At 38.8% G+C, this 9,671-nt stretch overlaps 1 protein-coding gene across 1 annotated transcript; it reads right to left on the bottom strand.

Annotated features, from left to right (window-relative positions):
- Positions 1–424: 424 nt before the first annotated feature.
- LOC131994664 (tenecin-3-like) lies at positions 425–7,321 on the bottom strand. Its single transcript, XM_059361451.1, has 2 exons — positions 7,180–7,321; positions 425–606 (listed from the first exon to the last, which is right to left on the bottom strand). The coding sequence occupies exons 1-2, from the start codon at positions 7,319–7,321 to the stop codon at positions 425–427; spliced, it is 324 nt and encodes a 107-aa protein (XP_059217434.1).
- Between the last annotated feature and the right edge of the window lie 2,350 nt (positions 7,322–9,671).

The following is a 9,671-nucleotide window of genomic DNA, read 5'->3' as shown; positions in this document are numbered from 1 at the left end:
CTAGGGTAGGGGGGAGGGTCCGCGTCCCCCTCACATATCAAAAAATTTAGTACCCTATTTTCGCCACGGGGTCATTATGTACCATCTGTAAATATTTCAAGAAAATCGGTTCAGCCGTTTCTGAGTCTATAAGGAACACACAAACATACAAACAAACAAACAAACACAAATTGAATTTTATATATAAGACCACACAATGTCCGTGCCAAATTTGGATGCATAAGTTGTGCAATTTTCACAGAATTGTGATGAAAGGGGGTTTACCTATATACCCGAGGTGATGGGTATCCAAAGTTCGGCACGTCCGAATGCCTTTTTACTTGTTTTCTCATATCAATTATATATCTGAATGAGCACTTAATCATTTATTTGGATTGTTGTCTTCTCTGGAATTATTCATTATAATGGTTTGTTGAATAAGATTTTAACCGTGCAGATTTGATCCAACAATTGGTCCAGCTGCCGATCCAGTAGATGATCCAACACCTTGAGAAATTACACCACCTACTCCACCGATATTACCTCCAGATTGACTTCCACCAACGTGTGAGCCAACACTACCCCATGATGTGGCATGCTGAGGTTCTGGTTCAGGAGCAGCTTGGACTGAAATTATGGCAATTGCCATGATGACAGCGATGATGGAAACTTGTAGGAATTTCATATTGATTTCTATGATATTGAATTGTCGCAAGATGACTGATGATTAACTCACAAAAAGCTTCGCTTATATAGCAGGATTGCATTTCAAGTTTAACATAAAACGTGGCTCAGATGGCATATTTTGGGTCATGAGAAAGAAACACAAAGGCTTTGTTTTCAAGGTAAGAACAAAAGGTTTAAGTTTTAATGTCCATGAAAGGTAATGAGTTCCCCGCTTTAGTTAATGTGTGTGTTCTGAAAAAAATATTTTTAGGCAAATATCGATTCAGCAGTTGAATCCAAGTTTGTTGAAAGTTAAATATTATAGATTCATTGATTTCGTCCAGTCCAGTGTAGCCATGTCGAACTTTGTGAACTCTACACCTTTAATAATATTTAAAAATGGGAATGAACAGTGCCATTGATATGTGAGAAGTTTGCCCCTGTTCCTTAGCGGAATGTTAATTGGCAATTTGCAATGAAGAGTGACACTCATTTGTAGACTTCTACCATTATAAGTTTGACGACCAAGGGCTTTAGACCCATTAGTTTTATTTAGATGTTCCTTTTTAGAGTGGTTCTCACATTTTCACATTTCAAAATCATTGTAAATCATATTGGGTTGCCCAAAAAGTAATTGCGAATTTTTTAAAAGAAAGTAAATGCATTTTTAATAAAACTTAGAATGAACTTTAATCAAATATACCTTTTTTCACTTTTTTTCTAAAGCAAGCTAAAAGTAACAGCTGATAACTGACAGAAGAAAGAATGCAACTACAGAGTCACAAGCTGTGAAAAAATTTGTCAAAGCCGACTATATGAAAAATCCGCAATAACTTTTTGTGCAACCCAATATAATATTAAAATATATCAACTCTCCAATGTATGGTGCATGGAATTCAAAAACGACTTATAATAAACCTTGTAGAACCTGAACCGCTCTGCCGCTCCATCTTTTATAATACGCAAGACAAAATTTCTTATGAATTCTTCTGAAATACCAAAGTCCTAAATTTGCTCACGAACCCTTCATGAAGGGCCAGCGGACATATTTCTCCCATATTAACGAGCACTGGCTTTTGAGGTTTTAGGCTTAACGATTAGATCTCTACTTTATATGTACGAATCCAAGCCCGAGAGGAGTGCCGCAGAGCGATATTATTTAGTAGAGATGTTTTGCATTACTGAACTCTTCACAAATATCGCCAGCATCATTAAGGGGATAAAGGCCGTCGAAAAATGTCTTACAATGTGCTCTACAGGATTCAAACATCTATTGGTCTCAACTAGAAAATGTTGCGTAAATTTAATCCTTCAAAATTATTGTTCATTAAACCCGAAGACGGATGGATGATCAGGGCTTGTTCGATTAAGAGTGTATATAATCAATACATATATATAGGTGTTACAAACAAAATGACCGCGTTTGTATACTGCCACCATATGGTAGAGGGTATGAAAGAAATAAGTACATTAAAAAAGTCAGATGATTGAAATAATGTCGCCTGGCAACAGGGCACGTGCGATTGCAATAAGGCCTGTCATATCAATAACAGATTTTTGCTAGTTAATTGAAAGCCAAATCATCAAAAATTTAGGTTGCCCTTATTGTGACATCTGTAAAGACAAAGAAAACTCATTGCAAACTTAATAAAATATGGGTAGAACTGAATGCAAACCAACAGTCATTTTAATTATTGAACCTCAATAAATGATTACAAAGCCAGAAAGAACAAGTAAAAAGGCATTATGTTTGGCCGGGCCGAACTTTGGATACCCACCACTCTGAGTATATATGTAAACCCCTTTTCGTCAGAATCCGCTGAAAATTGGATAACTTAAGCACCCAAATTCGGCGCGGACATTGAGTGGTCTTATATATATGACACTATTCAATTTTGTAGAATAAAATATTGGTCTTTTTGGCAGATATATTCAATTATAAACCGATCTGAACCATATTAAGGTCGGATATCGGGAGGCTCAGAAAAACTGACTGTTTCAAATTTCAGCGAAATCGGGTAATAAATAAAGCACTTATGGGCTTCAGCCCCCTCATCGGCAGCTATATCTAAACAAAGGCCACCGTAGCGCAGAGGTTACAGTGTCCTGGCGAGACCATCGGAAAAAATTTTCAGCGGTGGTTGTCCCCTGCTAATGCTGGCAACATTTCTGAGGTACTATGTCATATAAAACTTCTCTCCAAAGAGGTGTCGCACTGTGGCACGCCCTTCGCACTCGGCACTGTGGCATGACCTTCGCACTCGGCACTGTGGCACGCCCTTCGCACTCGGCAGAATCTGACTGCACTTATTGATATGTGAGAAGTTTGCCTCTGTTCCTTAGTGGTCCGATAAGAACCATACTTAGGTCGGATATTGGGAGGCCTTAACCCACTCACTGTTCCAAATTTCAGCGAAATCAGATAAAAAAATACAGCTTTAATGGCCTTCCGATATTGTATCGGAAGATCGGTCTATGTGACAGCTATATCTAAATATAGTCCAATCTAACACATATTTGTTTCAGATATCGGAAGGCAAAAAATAACCCACAGTTTTAAATTTCAGCGAAATCGGGTAATAAATAAAACTTGTATTGGCTTTAGACCCCGTATCGGCAGATCGGTCTATATGGCAGCTATATATAAATATGGTCCGATCTGAACCATATTTGGGTCAGATATCGGGAGGCTTATAATAACCCTCTGTTGCGAATTTCAGCGAAATCAGATAATAAATAAAGCCTTTATGGTCTTCAGACCCCCTTATCGGGAAATCGGTTTACATGGCAGCTGTATCTAAATATAATCCGATCCAAACCATATTTAATCCGAAAGTTGGGAGGCTTAAAATAACCCAATTTTTTTTAAATTTCAGCGATTACGGGTAATAAATAAAGCTTTTATGGGCTTCAAATCCGTTATCGGGAGATCGGTCCATATGGCAGCTATATCTAAATATTGTCCGATCTGAACCATATTTGGGTCAGATGTCGGGAAGCCTTAAGCTACTCACAATTTGAAATTTCATCGAAATCGGTTAAAAAATAATGCGTTTCATGGGCTTCAGACCCTTTATCGGAAGATCGGTCTATATGGCAGCTATATCTAAATATAGTCCGATCTGAACCATATTTAGGTCATATGTTGGGGGGGCCTAAATTAGCAAACTGTTTCAAATTTCAGCCAAATTGGGTAACCATTAAAGCTTTTATTGGCTTCAGACCCTTTATCGGGAGAAAGGTCTATATGGCAGCTATATCTGAATATAGTCCGATCTGAATTTAGCTAGGATATTAGGAGGCCTTAAACTGCTCACTGTTTCAAATTTCAGCGAATTCGGATAAAAAATAAAGCATTTATGGGCATTAGACCCTTTACCGGAAAATCGGTCTATAGAGCGGCTATATCCAAATATGGTCTGATTTGGCCCGTTGAAAAACTTAACAAGCGTGCATCAAAAAGACGTATCTGTGCCAAATTTCAGCTCAATATCTCAATTTTTGAAGGCTCTATAATGATTACAACAGACGGACGGATAGACGGACAAACTCCTGGTGTCCAATACCTTTCATTTGATACCCTCATTGTGCCCATCGGATCACTTTCGGATATGGGTGGAATTTTTGGGGAATGGGGAAGGGTCCGCCTCTACCCAATATCTAAAAATATATAACCTATGTTTCCATTCAGACAAACGTACACAATCTACGAAAATTAAAAAAAAAAATCGGTTCAGCCAAATATCATTTCATCATAATGGGTCTAATGGAGTTTTTGTGGGGTGGCGTGACCCCCACTACTTCGATCTGATTTTGTTTGCCAGATTCGAAATCTACTCCCGAATGCCTTTCATATGAGCCCCATATTGAAATGAACGTCCAATATGTCTCTTTGGGGGATTCTTGGGGTTGGGGAGACCCTATGGGTACTTAGACTCAAATTTTAATACTATATTCATATTCTACTCTCCAATACCTTTCATTTGATACCTATATTGTCCCGATCGGTCCACTTTTGATTTTGGTTTGTGTTTTTCGGATAGAGAGGAGGGTCCGTCCCCCTTCCGATACCGAAAAATTTTAAAGCCTATGTTTCCTTCCAGACCACCTACACGATATTCAAAATTTTCAAGAAAATCAGTTCTGCCGTTTTTCAGTCTATACGGAACAAGCAATCCGGTTCCCATATATCTGTGATTGGCTAATGAGCCCATTTTGGGTGTTTTTGTGGGGTGGATGACCCCCAATACTACGACATGAATTTGTATGCCAGATTCGTTATCTACCCCCGCATACTTTTCATTTGATACCCATATTGTCCTTATCGGCCCACTTTTTATTTTGGGTGGTGTTTTTAGGGTAACGGTGGAGGGTTCGCTCCTTCCATTATCAATAAATTGTAAAGCCTATACCAACTTCCGGACCATATTCGCATGATCGTCAAATAAACATATTTTTAGGGGTTTAGAGGCTGGAGCGGCCCTCCAGGTACTTGGACCAAACTTTCATTATGAAATTCGTACTCTACCCTTGAATACCTTTCATTTGAATCCCATATTGTCCCGATCGGTCCACTTTTATTGTTGGAAAGTACTTTTTGGGTAAGGGGGAGGGTCCGCTCCCCTCACGATATCAAAAAATTATGTAGCCTATGTTTCCTTCCAGACCAACCTACACAATCTGTGAACATTTCAAGGTATTCGGTTCAGCCGTTTTTGAGTCTATACGGCACAAACAAACAAACCGACAAACAAACACAAATTGAATTTTGTACATAAGATGAGCTACGCCAGGTTATTGAACGATATGGTGCGTACCGGTCATGGCTGTTAAAAGTCGAAAAAAATTCCACCTCCAAATTTTCAAACAAATCGAGTTTAAATTGCGCCGCTCCAGTGTCGCAGAGCGTCAAATTGAGAGATAGGTTTATATGGCGGCCATAACAGGTTATAAACTGATTTAGACCATACTTGGCACAGTTGTGGAAAGTTATACCAAAACGAGATATGTGAAATTTCAAACAAATTGGATAAGAATTGCGCCCTCTAGAAGCATAAGAAGTCTTAAGGGGTGATCGGTTTATAAGGCGGCTATATCAAGTTACGAACTGATTTAGACCATACTTGTTGGAAGTGATGCCAGAACACCGCATGCAAAATTTCAGCCAAATCGGATAAGCATTATGCCCTCAAGAAGCTCAAGAAGTCTAATCGGGTGATCGGTTTATATGGAAGCTCTATCAAGTTATGATTCGATTTGGAACATACTTAGTACAGTTGTTGAAGGTGATACCAAAACACCACCAAAACGGATAAGATTTGTGGCCTTTAGTGGCGCAAGAAGTCAAGACCCAAGATCGGTTTATTTGGCAGCTATATCAAAACATGGAGCGATTTGGCACTTTTTCAATCCTAACCGACCTACAATAATAAGAAGTATATGTGCAAAATTTTAAGCGCCGTGCTTTACTTTATCGAAAGCTAGCGTGCCTTCGACAGAGAGACGGACGGACAGATAAGGCTAAATCGACTTAGAATGGCAAGACGATCAAGAATTTATTACTTTGTTGGGTCTCAGATCAAGATTTTGATGAGTTACACACGTAATGGCGAAATAACTATACCCACATCCTATGGCCTATGGAGGGTATAAAAGCAAACAACATATTTTATTTATAATGAACAACATGACTTTTTGGGCAAAACAAGCTTATACTTGTAGTAAAATCATCCATGATTTAAACGTAACCGAAATCTGTAATTTTACCATAAACAAGTTATCTTTGTTTACGCCAAGCGAAGTTTACTTATCGAAAGTTGCGTTTATAACTATTGAATTTTTTTGCCTGTGACACATAGTGTGTTGATTTTTGATGCAATGTCATGTAAGCGTCCTTTTAGCTTGAGCAAACAAGCAGGTGCATACCTGGTGCATCGGTCCTTTGCCTCTGGTCTTACGTAGTTCAACGGGCAACCCGTCGGCTCCTGCTGCATTGTCGTCCTTCAACCTGGTTATGCTGAACCCATTTTGACTAGGCGGTGTACATTCTATACTATCATCAGAAATAAGTTCAGCATTTACATCATCGCCGCCACTGTCGGATGCCAGTAGGTGGGAAAAATTTTATATATTAAGTTTCAGCTACAAAGACTGTACAGACGGATGAACATGGCAAAAATGTCTTTGAGTTTAAGGCCATCAGGAATATACAATATATGGCAAAGTCATTATAATCCCATCCTTTGGTGCTGGGTACAAAAAGCGTCGGAAGATCTAATCTTCCATTACCATTTAAAGAAAGATCTAATTTGAAAATATGTTTTTAGGTAGTGAAGCTCCATTTTATTATCTTATCAATTATAAATTTTAATGAGCACTGTATCATTTGGTGCCTTGTTGTCTTCTACGTGTTCTGTTGATAAAGATTTTAACCAGCAAGTGGGTGCAGATTTGATCCAACAATTGGTCCAGTTGCTGTTCCAGTAGATGATCCTATACCTTGAGAAATTACACCAGTTACTCCTCCGATATTACCTCCACTTTGACCTCCACCAACTGTTGAACCAACATTTCCCCATGATCCGGCATGCTGAGGTTCTGGTTCAGGAGCAGCTTGCACTGAAATTATGGCAATTGCCATGATGACAGCAATGAAGGAAGCTTGTAGGAATTTCATATTGATTTCTATGATATTGAATTGTCGCAAGATGACTGATGATTAACCCACAACCAGTTACGTCTTATATAGCAGATATGCACTTTAAGTTTAACATATAACGTGGCTCAGAAGGCATATTGGGGTCATGCATAAGTAACATTAAGGCTTTGTTTTCAAGGAAAACAAAAGGTTTAATGTCCATGAAAGGCAATGAATTCCCTGCCCTACTAAATGTGTGTTCTGAGAAAAACATTTTTCAGCATATATCGAATCAGCAGATGGTTCCAAGTGAGTTTAATTTTAAACATCGTAGCTTCATTGGTATCGTTAGTCAAGTGTAGCCAAGTCGAACTTTATGAACTCTGCACCTTTAATGATATTAACGAATGGCAATGAAGATTGATGCTCATTTGTAGACCTCTACCATTATAAGCGACCAAGGACTTCAGACCAATAAGTTTTATTAAAGAAGTTTTCACATTTCCACATTGAGGTGAAAGTATTACATAATTGGAAGATATATCAACTAGGCAATATATGGTGCATGGAGGCCACCGTAGTGCAAGGGTTAACATGTCAGCCTATGACGGTGGTTTTCCCCTCCTAATGCTGGCAACATTTGTGAGGTACTATGCCATGTAAAACTTCTCTCCAAAACGTGTTGCACTGTGGCACGCCGTTGGACTCGGCTATAAAAAGGAGGCCCTTTATTATTGAGCTTGAACTTGAATCAGACTGCACTCATTGATATGTGAGAAGTTGGCCCCAGTTCCTTAGGGAAATGTTCATGGGCAAAATTTGCAATTTGCAATATATGGTACATTGAAATATTTTGAAAGTGACTTATAATAAACCTTGGAGAACCTACACAGCTCTGCTATGCCTTTTCAATAATATGCAAAACAAAATGTCTTATCCATACTTCTGAAATACCAAAATCCCAAACTTGCTCATAAATACTCCATGAAGGAACAGCGGACATACTTCCCTGCTGGCCGATTCCAGTTTAAGGCTTAACGATTAGATCTCTACTCCATATGTACTTAGCCGATCCCGAGAGCAGTGCCGCTGAGCGACATTATTTAGTGGAGAAGTTTAACATTACTCCTCACAAATGTCGCCAGCATCATTAAGGGGAGAACCGCTGCCGAAAAAAACCTTTAAAATGTGCTCTATAAGATTCACACAGCTATTGGCCCCAACTAGAAGAAGTAGCGAAAATTAAATTATTCAACGTTATCGGTCTTTAGATACGAAAAATGATGGATGGTCAGGGCAAGTTTGATTAATATATATACAATCAGTCGATATATCAACGTGTAACAAACGAATGCCCGAGTTTATATACTCCCATCATATGGTAGAGGGTATGAAAGAAATTAAAACATTAAAATAATCAAATGATTGCAATTGTCACCTGGCAACAGGGCACATGCGATTACAACAAGGCTTGCCATATCAACAACAGATTTTTGCTAGTTAAGTGAAAGCCAAATCATCAAAAATTTGGGTTACCCTTATTGTGACATCTGTAAAGACAAAGAAAACTCTTGCAAACTTAATAAAAACAAGTAAAAAGGCGTTAAGTTCGGCCGGGCCGAACTTTGGATACCCACCAACTCGGGTATATATGTAAACCACCTTACATCAAAATTCGGTGAAAATTTCATACCTTATACTCATATACCTCATACCGATCTGAACTATATACGACACGGATGTCGAAAAGCCGAACATAAGTCACTGTGTCAAATTTCAGTGAAATCAGATTATAAATGCGCCTTTTATGGGACCAAGACTTTAAATGGAGATATCGGTCTACATGGCAGCTATATCCAAATCTGGACCGATTTGGGCCAAGTTGCATAAATATGTCGAAGAGACTAACTCTAAGCACTGTCCCAAATTTCGGCGAAATCGGACAATAAATGCCTCTTTTATGGGCCCTAAACCTTAAATCCAGAAATCGGTCTATATGGCAGCAATATTCAAATCTGGACTGATCTGGGCAAAATTGAAGAAGGACGTCGAAGAGCCTCACCAAACACACTGTCTCAAATTTCAGCGACAGCGGACAATAAATGCGTCTTTTATGGCCCCAAAACATAAAACCTAGATATCGGTCTATATGGCAGCTATATCCAAATCTGGACCGATCTGTGCGATATTGCAGAAGTATGTCAATGGGCTTAACTTAACTCACTGTTCCAAATTTCGGGGACATCGGGCAATAAATGAGCATTTTATGGGCCCAAAACCATAAATCAAGAAATCGGTCTATATGGCAGCTATATCCAAATTTGAACCGATCTGGACCAAATTGAAGAAATATGTCAAAGGGCTTAACACATCTCACTGTCCCAAATTT

The sequence above is a fragment of the Stomoxys calcitrans genome, chromosome 2 (genome assembly GCF_963082655.1).
Source record: "Stomoxys calcitrans chromosome 2, idStoCalc2.1, whole genome shotgun sequence".
NCBI lineage: Eukaryota > Metazoa > Arthropoda > Insecta > Diptera > Muscidae > Stomoxys > Stomoxys calcitrans.
The sequence above is the reverse complement of the archived record's forward strand: the minus strand, read 5'-3'. Positions and strand labels throughout refer to the sequence as shown.